Source organism: Theropithecus gelada, chromosome 17 (assembly GCF_003255815.1).
Source record: "Theropithecus gelada isolate Dixy chromosome 17, Tgel_1.0, whole genome shotgun sequence".
In the NCBI taxonomy this organism is placed as follows: domain Eukaryota; kingdom Metazoa; phylum Chordata; class Mammalia; order Primates; family Cercopithecidae; genus Theropithecus; species Theropithecus gelada.
Window position 1 is genome coordinate 66,960,981 of NC_037685.1, and position 17,011 is coordinate 66,977,991.

Here is a 17,011-nt window from a genome sequence, read left to right on the forward strand (position 1 = left end):
GATTGTTTCAGTAGCTCAATATTAGAGCCAACCTTGGCCTTCCTCTCATAGTTACACAATTGCTGCTACAGTTTCAGCTATCACATCTCCATTCAAGCAGGAAGGGCAAAGTGGTATGCCAGCTACCTATGACTCATTTCATCAGCTTTTCTCAAACATCCTCAACTGCTTTTGGTTTTGATCTCATTAACCAGTGCTTGGCCTAATGTCCTTCCACAAAGTTACAAGGGAATGTGGGGAAGCAGGGAATAACATTGTCATGATTGGCTTAGACCATGGGTCAGCGAAACTCTGTCCTGGGGGCCAAATTCAGCTCATACTTGTTGTAAATAAAATTTTGTTGGAACACCTCCATACCCCTTTATTTACACATTGTCTATGGCTCCTTTCATGTTACAATGGCAAAACTGAGTAGTTGCAACTGAGACCATATAGCCTGCAAAGACTGAATATATTTACTCTCCGGCCTTTTACAGAAAAGTTTGTTGACCCCTGGATTAAACCAATCATGATCCTTCGCCTGGGGTGGACCATATGGACACTTTGTGGGTAGCTGGGCTGCCATTAAGCAAGAAAGGGGAGAAAGGATATTGGAAAGAACCAACAATATATGTCTCACAGGTGGTCACCTGGTCCAATTAATTATATACAAGAACGAAAAGTGATCATATATTTTTGGTTTTAAGTCACAGAGTCTCTTTGAATATGTTTTTCTACTCCTTCTTTTCCTCAAGACCCAACTGAGACAATTTAGAAAGGCAGAAATTTTGCAAATACACAGTATCAAATTATTGACAGCGTTGTGACAGACAGTGAATTCATTTCTAGTTTTCTGACTTTTACTAAGATACTGTCAGAGAAGATCTGAAATCCATATTTTATTGATTGACACTTCCCTTTAAACTGTTTATTTTAGGTTCTTGCATACACTGAGGGACTTCACGGAAAATGGATGTTCAGCGAGATACGAGCTGTATTTTCAAGACGTTACCTTCTACAAAACACTGCTCTGGAAGTATTTATGGCAAACCGAAGTAAGTCCACTTAAATATTTTGAAAGAAAATGTGCTCATATTTACGTACTATTCATTTACATGGTATGATAATGTCTTGATTTTTCCCACTGTATTTCTGATATGCTTTAGCTTAAACAAACATAAATTCTTTTTAGAAAATAAAAAAGAATGAATTTGTTTGAAATGTGAACCCATTTGTTTCTCATGGATAAAGTTATACTGAAAGCTGATTTTTCATGAAGATTCATTACCTTTACAAATAAATCATGATAGGCACTTGAAGATGACTTGTAAAATTGATGGCTAACTTTCCTGTGGTTTTCTAAACCCTGTTTTTTTCTTCTTACCACAGCCTCAGTTATGTTTAATTTCCCTGATCAAGCAACAGTAAAAAAAGTTGTCTATAGCTTGCCTCGGGTTGGAGTAGGGACCAGCTATGGTTTGCCACAAGCCAGGTAATTATATCATATTACATATTATCTATGGCTTGTTAACATATTTCAATCTCAATATTACAGCAATGTAAATGTGGTTATAACATTGTAATTATTTCAGAGACCAAAGAATTTTCTTTCTCTGAAGGTTATTTGTAGGGATAGAGATTATGAAAATAGCTATTTTGAGAATGACAGAATGATTAGGGCAGATTTTTACTTAATACATATAAATAAGAAAGTAAAAAACTTGATTGCATATCATAGCTAGCATATAGTTAAGACATTCTTGCTTGTTAAAATCTTACAGGAAACATAGCAAAAGCCTCAAGATCATAAATGATTAATTGCTATGTAATAGCATATAAATGTTTTTATAAATGCCATGTATAAATGCTTCTTCATTAAAGCAATAAAACCCTTAGAGTTTATTAAGTGTAATAGTCATTAATTATGGTATACTGGTAACCACATTTCCTAGATTTTCATCTTGGTATTTTAGAAGAATCATTTTGAAATCTTATATTATTAAAAGATACTAATGTAAGTGGAAAACGTAATCAGTAGTTATTCATATTGCTGATATCAGTTTGTCTGTTTTTGGCTCCAAATAACTGAATACCTAACTGAAAATGACTTAAACAATAGGGGTATTTTGGTGTGTGTGTGTGTTTAATATAAAAGATCTGGAGTTAAGGTGCTGCCGGTATTGGTTCAGAGGTTCAGTGATGTCAGAACTCTATTGGCTTTGTGTTCACAAAATCACCACTGCTTCTCCAGCTACTACATCTTCACATAACTGCATTACAGTAGGAAAAAGACACAAAGGATTTCTCTTCAAGCTTCTCTGTTTTAGGAAGGAATGTATTTCTCAGAAGCCTAGAGCAATCTTTATCTCAAGTCCCTTTGGCCAGAATACAGTCACCTTCCCATTCCTAAAACAATCACCGCCAGAGAGGTGTGAGTTCCGTTGGCTTAGCCCAGTCATTCCCTAGGTTTTATGGAAAAAAGATGCCACTGATTCTTTGCCAGCTCTTGTTTTTTTGTGGTTTTTTTTTTTGAGCGGGGGTGGAGGGGGATGGAGTCTCGCTCTGCCGCCCAGTCTGGAGTGCAGTGGCAGGATCTCTGCTCACTGCAAGCCCCGCCTCCCGGGTTCACGCCATTCTCCTGCCTCAGCCTCCTGAGTAGCTGGGACTACAAGCGCCGTCACCACCACACCTGGCTAATTTTTTTGTATTTTTAGTAGAAACAGGGTTTCACCGTGTTAGCCAGGGTGGTCTCGATCTCCTGACCTCGTGATCCGCCCGCCTCGGCCTCCCAAAGTGCTGGGATTACAGGCAAGAGCCACTGCGCCCGGCCTTCTTTGCCAGCTCTTACATGAACAAAAGAAGATTTCTGTGGATGAGGAACAAAGGGAGATTGGCTTTAGGTAGATACCACAGTGTCTACCACATAGATTGTTATGTCCTTGAGAATTATTGCACAGCACTGTATGGATGGAAAGGAAAACTAATCTTTGTCTATCCTCCCTTAAATAGGCTACAGACATTTGAAAGACAGGGACTGTGTTTGATTTATCCTTTGATCTACAGAACCTAACACAGTGCCTAATTGCAGCAGTGCGTTTAAAGTGCTATTCAGCTAGGGTTACGTTGTATTGCAACTTAATCTATTCTCTTTAAGCTTACAGTGTAAGACCAATTCACTGACATGTATACACATGCTCAAGATATTTGCTAGTAGAACGACAAGATTAAACTAAGATATTAAGCTAAGATAATGAAGCACTTATATAAAATACAGGTCAAAGAAAAATGCATTTCATCTATCAAAGAAAATGAGGTTAGTTCTGCAAGACTTGTTCTTATTGAATCTAAGCTGACTCATAATAATCATTACTTCCTTTCCCAAGTGCTTACATACTATTTGTTTAGTCATCAATTTAAGAATTTACTCAGGAATTGACATTAAGAACTTACGAATGGGTCTAACTTTTTCCTTTTTAAGAGTAATCTCCTGTCTTCTGGCATATTTCTCAATGATTCCTGAAAGATTACTAATAGAGGTTTCTATATGGCATGTATAATTTCCCTCAGTATTCTTTGACTTGTCTGGACTGGAATTAATTTAAAACAATCAGAAGCTCTTTTACTATATTTCTTACCTATTATGTGTATTGTTTCCCCTTTAACCACATTTGGTCTCTTTTTGACATTTGGAAGATCATTCTTTTTTTTTTTTTTTTTTTTGGAGACAAAGTCTCACTATGTCACCCAGGCTGGAGTGCAGTGGCATGATGTCAGCTCACCACAGCCTTGATGTCCCCAGACTCAGCAGATCCTCCCACCTCAGCTTCCCAAGTAGCTGGGAATACAGACATATGCCACCACACCCAGCTAATTTTTGTATTTTTTGTAGAGACGGGGTTTCACCATGTTGTCCAGGCTGGTCTCGAACTCCTGGACTCAAGCAATCCACCCACTTCAGCCTCCCAAAGTGCTGGGATTACAGGCAAGAGCCACCATGCCCAGCTGGAAGATCATTCTCTATAAGAAAACTGAAAACAAAAGAGTGGTTCAGTAGTTTTGGTCTCTCTGTAATTCATAATGCCATTCTATCTTTAAACATCATTTTGTTGTCCTTGGCTTGTTTTCCCCCCAAAAGCTCAACTAATTATTAGTTTCCTAATAATATTCTTACAGACTCAGTTTTATATACTTCCCTAGATATACATCCTTAGAAGTACCAAGTGGCAATGGGGAGACCCTGCATCTAGGCTTAAACCTGTCACTTAACTGGGTAACAATACGCAAGCCTCACACTTACTAGGAATTCAATAAATATTGGTTGAAAGAATGAATAACACTACTCAAGCAGAATGGCACTCTTATCTACCATAAAATGCGGAAAATATCTTTGCAAGAGATATTTTGATAATCTTTTGTGCTATGTACAAGACAATGCCTATTAAGATTCCATGTGAATACTCATGTTAATAATCCATGAGTAACAGAAATAGCCTTAAGTCTGTTCCCAAACTGAACACCAAGGCGTTCTGAGATATCACAGTGAATTCCCAGGGGTACTGCAGGGCATTTGTTAATTGTTTAGGGAAAAACAGCAACATTTGTCAGATACCACACAAAGTATTTGCTCGAGTTAGTTCCAAGTTTCAACTTAGAATGATTAGATAGGGCTGCATTTTTTTTCAGTGACACCTCTGAGAAACTGGTGTTTGGTGGCTACTGTTTTCAAAAACAAGAGCCACATGAAAAATCAGTGTGGAACAGGAAATGAATGTGATGGTGTCAGATCTGATTCCAAGGTTTCAGAAGCTGTGCAGTGTCCAACAGACATACACACCCCATTAGTAAATGTGGTTATTTAAGAATGAAATATAAATATTTCTCTTTAAGTTTATGAGTATTGTGTTTTCAAACAGCTACTCAGTTGTTGAGATGTTAAATATTTATTGAGTTGTTTAGAGCTAACTACTTAATAAACACAATTGTAAGATATTTCTCTTGGCCAAGGAGCACTGTGAAAAATTATGGAGATACTAAGGGTGCCATGAATTGAAAAAGTTTGAGAACCCCTGTCAATCAGTTTAAAAACCCAATAGCTTTATCATACTTTTCTAAATACAACGGCTTTCATTATTTTTAGATGAACATGTTGAACCTGGAAAGTTTCATAATTTGGACAAATTATCATGGTTTATTCCCTTAGGCTGTTCCTATGTCCCTTCTTCTGGACTCATGCATTTTTTCAAAGTTCCCAGTTGTTTATATTTTACACCATTGCAGGGATATTGTACAGGCAGATGCTGTGCGTGTGTGCACACTCTGTGTGTGAAGGCAAGTCTAAAATGTTCATTGACAGACATTAAGTCAAATGCATGTAAGCAGTTACCTGACTACCTATCTACCTACCTAGTTGACATGGAGCAGATTTGCTGTATTGTTTAAAAACTACTTGATTTATCTTAAGTATAGTTTTACTTTTTTTTCTTGTTGATTTGTAAAATGCTCATTTGTAGCTATGATTTTACAAGTAAGGTTGCTTTCAAACTGTTTTATACTGAGTAATTAAGTGTATCTTCTCCATAATGGAATTCTCAAATATTGCTAATTTCTACAATTAAAATATATTTTCTAATTCATCTAAGAATGATAAACCATAAATTATTTTAAATTGATTACCAAACTAATATATTAGTTAATACTGGATTTTTTAAAATTAAGAATTAAAGAGACTGTGTTTGTTATGCTATGCTTAATTGCTAGGAGGATATCATTGGCCACTCCTCGACAGCTTTATAAATCTTCCAATATGACTCAGCGCTGGCAAAGAAGGGAAATTTCAAACTTCGAATATTTGATGTTCCTTAATACGATTGCAGGTAAGATGTCTCATTCTTTAATCTAATAATATGTTTATGTTCATCAAAATCATGGTAATGTAGCCTGATATAATACATTTTTCTCTTTGGAATTCAAATGCAGCATTAGAGAAAATTTTGAAGCACTCACATTAAATTTTATCAGAAACTGTACAAGCTTATACCAAACTCTTAGATGCATTTATCGTTAAAGAGGCTTTTCCTTGCTCTCCTTCTGCCATTTCCTTTGCTGACAGCTTTGTCTGAAGGTTTATTAGTCAACAAACCATTGCCAGAGTGTCTGGAAATAATAATGGGAAAAGTAATTTCACTACTTTGTCATTCTCAGCAATAGCAGCTAGACAGGAGAATAACAACAGGTTTCTGCCTAGTACAGATGTCACCTGGATTATGGCATGATTAGGTTACAGCATCTTTTTTTCTTAAAATCTGCAAATAAAAATACAAAATCAGATTACATTTTCTAAATTATGAGTAACTGCCATCAACCTCCACAGTACCACGCTTGCAAATCAAAAGGAGGTAGTGGCTTTGTTTTCTGCTAAATCAGTAGTTGTCGGTGGTTAAACATGTCTATGAGATTTAAGTACTTCATCTTTTTTCTTAAGCTCCAAAAGCCCTTATTCATGATGAATTACAAAGAGTTTACTTCTATAAACCAGGCTCTACAAAAAGTTTTTGCAATTAGATGAATTTAAATAACCACATAAATAAAGATGCTTACCGTAATTATTGTTTTGTTATGAATGAATGTTCACAACCGTGTATTTAGAGCAGTGTTCTTCTCTGAATCATTACTTTAAAAATATAACTATGTAATATTACTCTTTTTTAATCTATCATACATAAGTGTGACTGTAGATACTATAGGTATATATTAAATATGGGTAAATAGATACATATTAAATAGACAAAACTTGATTTGTCCACAAAAGGGAATAAAGCTATTTGATATATTAAAATGCTTTTTCATTTTAATACCAATACATTCATGTATATATGTTCATATATACATGCATTTATTCATATGTGTAGTATACACACATATATATCTTGAATAAACCTGTTTACTCCCTCAAAGATAAAAGAAATGTATTGTACTATTAAATTAGCATATTATTTATAAATAGAATGAATTTAAACATCTGAAATGTAAAGAACTTAATTTCATTAGCATATTTAAGTAAATAGCATGGTGTAGCAGAAAGAACGTAACTTTCAGCACCAAAGAGAAGAGAGATAGAATCCCAGATCTGCCAACTTTCTGTCCTGGAGCATAAGTTGAATTTTAACTTTTAACTCTATCTTGGACTTTTAATCTTTTAATATCAATATTTAATATGTTTACGTATGTTGTAATAACTGGTATGTTTGGTCTTATATCATCTTGTTTTATACTAATTTTTAATGTTCTCTTGCTTTTTATGTTGTTTGTTCTCTGGCTATACAAATGCTTTTTTGCTCAGTGATATTGTGATTTAAAATATAAACACCTTGTTATTAATTCTCCTAGAGATATTACATTTTTAAAAGCCTTATAAACTATACTTTTCTTAATTTGAACTCAAAAATGAATTACCATTTTTAAATGATACGTGAGTAAGACAAAAACCCCAACTCAATTTTATTTCTCATTCATTGTTTATCTTTGCAAATATAAATTACTAGCCAGAATCCAGGTTATTATTAGCTTCATACTCTGGGTTCTCCGTCTTTTTGCAAATTAAGAAAGATTTCAAACTATTGAAATTATGTGTTCATGCAGTGTATTATTTTCAGCTGCATGGATCTTTACCTGATTTTGGGGGATGATATTCTCTGTACGTTCTTGTGTAACATTTTTCCATATTCCCTGTATTAGGTTTTTGTATTATCTGCTCTTGAGAGACCTATCAAGACTTAGTATCATTAGACACCGTTAGATGGACTTACGGGTTTTTTTCCCTTGGCTGTGCTAGCTATTTGGAACTGTTCGATATAAAACTGGAGGGCAGGGTGATATACCTCACTTCCAGTTCAGTTTCCAATGTAGCAGGCAATCATATTAAATGGTTTTGCTATTCTAAAATGAGATTTTCTCCAGGCTCTGGATGGAATGTTTTCCAGTTCATTGTTGTAAAGGTCTCTTCTAGTCTCCATCCCTTCCCACTGCATTTTACTCATGTCAGGTCAATTTCCCACAGTGTGGTACAGTACCACCTAACAACTACTACCCACTTCATGCCTGTTACTCTCTGGGAATCTCTTTATCTGTCCAACTCTGGAAAGGCTGCTGTGTCTAAATCTGGGTGAGATAACATTGTCATCCCTTCTAAAAGTTTCACCTGAGCAGTATAAAGCCTAATATGCTTTTTTCTATTTGGGACAATCTTTGGGTTTCTGAGCCAGAGCATGCAGACTATCATGGGAATTAAAAAGCATCTTTCTATTCTTTTTTGAATCATTGAAGTCTGCTTTATTTATAACATGAAGATTATATAGGCCACTGATTTTTTCAAAACTTGCTGGGTACTTCCTTTGCAATTATTATAACTAAACATGAAAGCCTCACTATTGTAAGCAATGGGATAAAAATTAACAATAGGGACTAGGAGCACAGAACACTTACAGTCTAGATGAATTAGTGAAATACACATAAATAAGACATTTTAGGACGGCTGATAGTAAATGCTGAGTCATTGCTACAGTGAATGCTGCATGAGCTCAGCAGAGGGGAGGTATTTTAAAATGTGTTTGGGGAGAAAAAAAAGAGAAGAGCTTCACAAATTTCTGCCAGTTGTATATATATGGTGTGTTCAGTGGACAGAATTATCATACCTTGTCTGGAGTAGAGAATTATATATAATATTGGAGCCTTAGAGAAGAGCCAGATTTATAAAGAGGTTTTTAGGAGTCAGTATAGTTTTGGAGTAGAAGGGAATGCGATGTGGAGCTTTAGGAAAATTAAACTGATAATTATGTATGGCATAAATCAAAATTGAGATTCCTTGGCATTAGTGCTATAAGGAGAGTATTACAGTAGTAATAGTAAATCGTTACTGAATATTTACTATGTACCACATATTCTAATTTTCTCTGACTACAGAAGCAAGTAAAGTATGGTTTCTGCCTTTAAAAAGACGTAATATAGTGAAGAAACATATGTATACCAGTAATTCCACTAAAAAGTATTAGAATGAGGAAACAGATATGTATACCAGTAATTCCATTAAAATGTATTAGAATATATAAAATTGTGTGCAATTTTATAATGTATAAAAAGTATTATAATGGGAGTATATGTGAAGTCATTTGCAGTAGTCAAATCTAGAAGCCATTATTTATAACTAAGAGATCAGAAAAAGCTTCCCATAGGTGACATTTAAATTGGAAATTGAAATATGGTTAAGAATTCACTAGGAAGTAGGCAGAGGGCATTCCAAGAAGAAAATGTGAGGTGAAGATTTTGGATGAGTATAGTGGCAGCAGGTCTGGCAAAAAGAGAGTAAATGACACTTTGTACAATATCATTATACAAAAAAGTTTCACTGTAATTTGCTGTAGTTCAGTGGTTATCAAAATGTAGTCCCCTGACCAGCATTATTACCTTGGAGACCTGTTAGAGATGCTGATCCTCAGACTCCTCCTCAAACCTAGTGAATCAGAAGCTGGCAACCTGCCTTTCAGCAAGCCCTCCAGTTGGTTCTGATACAAAAAGTTTGAGCACAATTGCATTAGCCATTTAAGATCTAATTATCAGGACAAGATTTGCATATAAAACGTTTAAAACATACAAGAAAGTACAGGATTAAGTGCCATTCAGTGTAGTACAAGTTTAGAGAAGTGAGAGATTAATATGAAATAGTCTACTCGAGGAAACCTTCTTGGAACAGATGAGCTTTAAATGAACTCTTCAAGGATTTTGTCAGATGTGGATGACTATCTAGGCAAAATAAACCTTAATAAGTAGAATGACAATTGAAAAAAATTATGAATATGGATATCCTGAGGTACTCTCCCTGGATATATTCCTATTAATTTAATTCTTCCTGTGCCATCATCCTGAAACTAAATAGGAATGCCAGTTTAAACTGAGCACCAGCATTAAAGACATGGGTGATGGTTTTATTAGAGAAGCTTCACTAATGCCGTGATTGAATACTTGTTAGTGCAGCAATTAGATTTGCCTGTTTTCCTGATTGGTGGACAGTGTGTATCCATTCATCTCTTCTTATCAAATCACCCTTCAGAGTTCTCTTATGATCCTAAAATAAAGGGTGCTCTAAAGATGTTAAGTTGTACCAGTATCACTTCAATGAACATGGGTCCTAAAATAATCATACTAGTTTATAACACTGTTTTAGGGATACAGTTATTGTTCAGGAAATATTTATTTCATTTGATTGATTGAAACTTAAGATTTATTGTTTCTAGATAGGATGTTAGTCTTCTTTTTGACGAACTGTAATTTTTAGGTAATCTAAAGCCAAGAAATGGTTGGCTTATATTTTGTCATAATATTTTTAAACATTTTTATTTGATATCAAGATTGAGAAAAAATAATAGTATTTTTATTATGTCTTTGTTTTGTTTTTTTCCTACTGAAACATTTCTTTGTTAATAATAAGAACTCAGAAAACACGGAAAGTAAGTTTATGATTATTCAGTGATTTATAATGTGCCAAACATTGTTCTAAGGTCTTTATATGTATTTGCTCATTTAATCCTCACAATAGCCCCATGAGTTAGGTTCTGTTCTTATCCTCATTTTACAAAGAGATGAGGTAGAGAGTAGCTAAATAACTTGGCCCAAGTCATAGGGCTAATAAGTGACAAAGTCGGGATTCAAACCTGGGCAGTTTAGCTCCAGAGTTTTCATTCAGTTACTACGGCATACTGTTCCAGGATATTCCTGGTACCATACAACTTCACCTTCAGTCACCAGCCTTAACTTATTAACTGCTTTTAAAACCTAAATAATTAATGGTTTAAAACAATTTTGTCATTTTCTTTTACATTTCATCAGATTAACCCTTTGAAGTTTATTTACTGTCATGACTCGTAGATACTGATATTCTAGCACTAGATCTGGGCCTGGAATTACTATCTTTAATGTAGAAGCTAGCCCTGTTTTCAGTTAAGCTTTAGATCAAAAGAAAGAGACTCTGAGACAGAGATTTGCTTGAGGATTTTTACTGGAAAAGCCCTTGGGATCAACATCTGTGGGGGAGTGAAGAAATTAGAACTGGGCAGAAGGAGGATTCAGACGTACGTGTAGTTGTGACAAAGGCTTCAGTAGATCCCATGGGGTGCCTGGGCTAGGCTAACCATTCAAAGTTGTCTTGGCTTGAGGCAAGGGAGCCAGGTCTTCATTACCTCCACTCTGCAGCCATTGGATGCAGACTCCTGGGAAGGAGACATGACTTCGGATTGGGGACTTTCTTCTATCGATAGCAATTCTTGGAGATGGGCGTAGCTGAACACCACCAGCCATCAACACCACCAGCCATCAACGCTCCCAGCATCCACCATACCAGCAGTTCTCAGACTTCACTGTATCCAAAGCAGGATTGCTAAAACACAGATCTTTGGTCCCCACCGCCATAAGTTCTGATTCAGTAGGCTTGGATTGAGCTGCAAGAATCTGCATTTCTAAGAAGTCTCCATTTGATGCTGATGTCATTGATCTAGGGACCATACTTTGAGAATTACTGCCCTGTATCTATATTCTTTAAAAGACATACCTAAAACTAATTTTATTAATCTTCATATAGCACTGTCAGTATCACACATGTTGACTCTTATGATAGGGCATCCTTAGCATTTTATGTGCATTTTGTCTTCCCAATGAGAAAAAAAGTTTTGCTCAGTAAATACCCATGAAATTAAGTTACTTAATATTTATTTTTGTAAATATTTGCAGGATTTTATGATCTATTATGTAAATTCACTAGAATTACTGGACAAGGGATTTTTAAACCTCTTGGATTAAAGAGAAGTATTACAGAATTGGAATCTGTTTGAAAAGATGAAACAATCTTTTCTGGCTTCACATGTTTAAAAATATAGGTCAATGTGACCTAATAAATTTCGTATTTTCTATAAATATTCTCCACAAATATTCTATAAATAATTCTAAGACTTCGATTAAAACAGTACCAAACTCTACATTATTGGTTACTGTCTTGCACTCTCAGATTTATCTTTTTTCCCAAAAATATTATTTTAGTATGAAATACAAAGTACATTTTATGACCCATTTCTTAAGGTGTCTCATACTTGACCAATTTCACTTTTCTCCTTTCTAGATGCTTTTAAAAATAAGACTCTGTATAAAGCACATGGTCACAGTATCATAGTATTAGTGCATTATGCAGACTTTTTACACCCTCCTGTGGTATGTGTACATATGCATAACTGCATATAAATAAACTCACATTTACTGTATGTAAGTTTTGTAAACATACTTTACATAGTAACAGAAGCTTGTCAGATATTCGGGAAACATATTTAAAAGACAACTAAAATTCCATAAACGTGTTCTTAGGCTTTGTTTTATTCTATTTATAAATTTAATGAATGTTCATTTTAGAAAATTGGAAATACAAAAAATGGTAATTTTAAAAATTAAACCACTCAAAATTCTAACCATAAATATCACAGTCGACATTTGGGTGATTTTTCTGTTTTTCTTTCTCTGTGTGTGGTGTATCATTGGAAACCTATAATGTATACAGGTTTGCTTTCTGCTTTTTCCATTTCACTAAATATTCTTTGAAGGCATGACTTTTGAAACTACATGAGAGTCCAGTTTAGAAATATGGCATAATTTATGTAACTATTTGTGAAACACTTGATTTTTTTTCAAAGAACATTAAATTTTAGATGATTATGTAAAATAATCTTAATGATACTTAGAGTTCTACTTAAAATGTGGTTTCAACTTTCAGTTCCCAGATTGACCTGATTTCTGTTCGTTTTCTGAAAAATACAACCTACACCTTATTTTATACCTTTTTAGATAATATTATGGAAAAGATGTTGAAACCTGTAATTCTTGCATTTTAAAACATAGGAGAGTGACTACTAACGTAGCTTTGTATAAATGATCCCCTGTTAAACTTGAGAATTTTTTTTTAAGCATTTTGAGTTGTTTTTCATATGATAACTAATGAATTCAGCACGACTTCTCCAACCCCAACCTTTTTCTCCTGTTTAGCATTTTCCACTTTTTTACTTTGTGATGAACAAGCCCTCCCTGGTTAATTATGTATATATTTAGCTACTGCATGTGTTGGGCTTATTATTGTCATCTAATTAGATGTAACTTGAACTGCTTGCTTCTAGAAAAATCATTAAAAATTCTTTCCTAATGACCTAGAGATGACAAAATGTCTGTAAAGTGTGAAGAAGCAGACAAGCACAGGAACATCGCTCTTAAAGAGTGTTAATCCAGATGCTGCAATCATCTAATTAAACAATATTTTGCTGTCATTAACATTTTCACCAAGGAATTGCAGTTATAATTTCTTTGTCAGCTGTCTCTAGATCACTTTACCTTCAAAACCAAAGTGCCATATAAAAACATTAAATTGGATGGTTTAATTAAAAAGTTTTTTTTTAATGAAGAAATATATCCAGTGATTCTGAGATCTCATTTACTGTGTTTCACTTTTATTATTTGAGTAGATTAGTGTCATAGGCTTGCAGTATTTAATATTCATCTTCTAAGATAAATTCTTATAAGCATAGTTAGCAAAATAAAGTGTACATATATATTTATATGTATACACATATACATACACATATATATACACACACACAAATATATATATATATACTTACCACTGCTGGAGAAGGAAAGGACCCTACCAATTATAGCACCAGTGTATTTACTAAATATCAACTATCCTAAAGAAAAAACAAAACAATTAGTAAATAAATATCTAGGTATGCCAGAGCCTAACAAGTATTACTTTGGAAATATCTCACTTTTTGGATGATTTAATGAACAGTATTTTTTTTTTCATTTCACAAAGATGTTCAGTGAAGTAATTAAAGGAGTAATGCTAATTCATGATTAAAACATATCAATGCAAAACCCCAAAGTGCCACTTAGTCACTCTTTTTTTTCCATGTAACATTAAATACATTGTGCATTTTTAATTAAAATCAAATACATATATGACTGTCCATTTTGATAGGCTCTTATGCAGAAATTGTTATTAAAAATAAGCATTAATGTCATATTTATTTATAAAGTTTATTATATTTATTAGAATTAAAATAGTGCTATAAACCTCTGCTAATTTAAAAATTACTAAAATTTTCTTCTTAGCACTTATTTTCAAAGGACCACTCAAAGATTATTTAAAGTGAATTGCAAAAAACAAAATGCAGGACAGAATAATAGACATGAAATATGGTTACTGGCATCATTCGTTTTATGTATACGTGTGTGTGCATTTTTAAATAATGCTTTTCTTCTTTGTATTTCTTTCTAAAAATAGCATTATATCTTTTTTTAACTTTTATTTTAGGTTCAGGCGGTACATGTGCAGATTTGTTATGGGGTAAATTACATGTCACGGGTGTTTGATATACAGATTACTTTGTCATCCAGGCGATAAGCATAGTACCCAATAGGTAGTTTTTGGATCCTCACCTTCCTCCTTCCCTCTACCCTCAAGCAGTATCCTTTTCTTTCTTAGAAAATCATTTCTATTAAAAGGCTAGGGTCTTCAAATATGGTCTATATTTTTATGCTATTTGCATTTATACAGTACATTTAAATACTGTGTTTATGTAAATTGACTTTTTATTTTAACAGTTTTCCTTAATATGTAAGTTATAAAACTTCATCAGAAATTATTTTAACAATTGTGGTATCTGATTTTCATCTATCAATTAATTTATTTAAGTAATATATGTTATATCTAGATAGGTAGCATCAGCATTATTCTGTTAAAAAATACACACTGGAATACTTGCTTTTCATTAAAATCTCCAGATTTTTAAGTAGAACAGTTCCCCTCAGAAAATGGAAGAGCTCTAAACTCTGCCATGGACCCATTTAGGATCCCAGAAGTAGCTCTGTCTAGGCAATCTGTACTCTTTGTATATATACATATATATAAAAAAAAATGAGCCCAATCAGGTGTCCTAGGTTAGCATACGTATGAACTATTGGTAATAAATTTTCAAGTTTAGAATTGTACAGCTTTTATTTTACAATATTGGTACTGTTTTAGCAGATTATTGTCATGTACCAAAGACTTTAATATGGCTCCAAACTCTCATTTAATCTCATTATTATTCTTCACCATAGACTTAAATACAAGCAGGTTCATCGATTGCTTGAGCTACCTAGCTGCAGACATTTTCTTCTAGTTTAATGTAGACATTCACAATATCATTCTCTCTCATATATACCTCTATGCCTTTGCATAATCCTCATCTTCTAAAGATAATGTTCTGCAGTTTTCCTTTACTTGACTTACGTTTGTTCATCTTCTGAAATTTGGATCATTTTATTCCATTTTTATCACATGCATATCCATTCCATCAACAAACATTTATTGGGCAGATGGTATGTGCCAACACAGAGAGATTACAAAAACAAACAAACAGCCCAGCCCTGACATTTATGAGTTTACAGACTGGTGGAGAGGCAGAGAAGTAAACGGTGATGTGTATCAGGTATAATAGAGGTCTGTATGAGAACTGTGGTGGGGCAACACAGGGGAAGCCCTAACCTAGCTGTAACCTCATCCCAGTAAATGCAAAGTGGAAGCAGTATTCTGCTGCCATTATCCACACCTATATTACATACTTACAGCAGTTTATACACTTACAGCAATATGCAGTTTAGTTGTAAAATGCAGAGCTTCATATAATAAACAGATAAAATAGTCATCAATAAAATGTTTTCTAAATGTATTAATTAATTTGGTTTGGTGCTTACAATTGCAGATTTTAGTTCTTACTCAGATTGTAGTTCTTTTTTTTTATATTTCACAGTTATGTTTTCCAACTGCTATAAGAGCAGATATCATTTAATGTAATTTCCTGATGATGAACAAGATAATACCTGCATATCTATATTACTGTGATAGTACATGTGGTGTGTGCAACCACGGCATACTGGATGAAATTCATATCACTAAATACCAGTGAAATAGCTGTTTTGTGTGAATTTTAATGGAAATTTAGAAAATTACTGATAATTGGATCATAACACATTTTTATAAAAAATAATTTTGTTCAACAAAAGTTTTCTTAGGATCCTGTTTCTTTGATAGCCATTCTTTTAATTTCACCTGATCCTATGTTTTTTCAGTTCCAGTTTATGAGGGGGGGCACAGCTTGCTCCCCTAAACTTTCCACATTCCCAGTGTACCTCAGTATCATACTTGAAGTGTTTAAGACATTCTACCAAAACATAAACAGACATACTCACCCTAAGATCCAGCAGTTCTTCACTAAGGTGAAACAACGTAAGATAAAAAAAAAAATCATGAACTTAAGGAGTGAAAAAATGTATGATTGACATCTGCCTCTGTACTTTTTCATCCTAGCTTCAGAGTACTTCTGTCCACTTGCAAATTCTCTGCATTCATTCTTGATATAAGTTTAACATAGTATTCTGTGTACTCATAATATAATTTCTCGATATATATTCATTATAATAGAATACCATCACAGCCGGGCGTAGTGGCTCAGGCCTGTAATCCCAGCACTTTTGGAGGCTGAGGCGGGCAGATCACGAGGTCAGGAGTTTGAGACCAGCCTGGCCAACATGGTGAAACCCCATCTCTACTAAAAATACAAAAATTAGCCAGGTGTGGTGGCATGTGCCTGTAATCCCAGCTACTCCGGAGGCTGAGGCAGGAGAATCGCTTGAACCCAGGAGGCAGAGATTGCAGTGAGCCAAGATCGCGCCACTGCACTCCAGCCTGGATGACAGAGCGAGACTCCATCTCAAAAAAAATAAAAAATAATTAAAAGATAAAATAGAATACCGTCACCTAAGCTGCAAATGTGCAGGTCATTGGGGTGACTTCCTCGATAATTACTTTCAGGGCCTCTAACTGACAAGGCTCTGCTTCCAGGGTTGCAATATTATCTACATCAGCAGAAGAGAGATGAGACACACATGCAGGAAGTTTCAGTGGGCCAAG

At 34.4% G+C, this 17,011-nt stretch overlaps 1 protein-coding gene across 3 annotated transcripts in view; it reads left to right on the forward strand.

Annotated features, from left to right (window-relative positions):
• Window positions 1–17,011, forward strand: part of NBEA (neurobeachin) — a 752,078-nt gene that overhangs the window by 612,001 nt on the left and 123,066 nt on the right. For all 3 annotated transcript variants that reach the window (XM_025364271.1, XM_025364273.1, XM_025364274.1), the window contains 3 exons: window positions 917–1,034; window positions 1,369–1,471; window positions 5,737–5,852. In XM_025364271.1, the coding sequence (XP_025220056.1) occupies window positions 917–1,034; window positions 1,369–1,471; window positions 5,737–5,852 (337 nt within the window). The remainder of the gene's footprint in view (window positions 1–916; window positions 1,035–1,368; window positions 1,472–5,736; window positions 5,853–17,011) is intronic.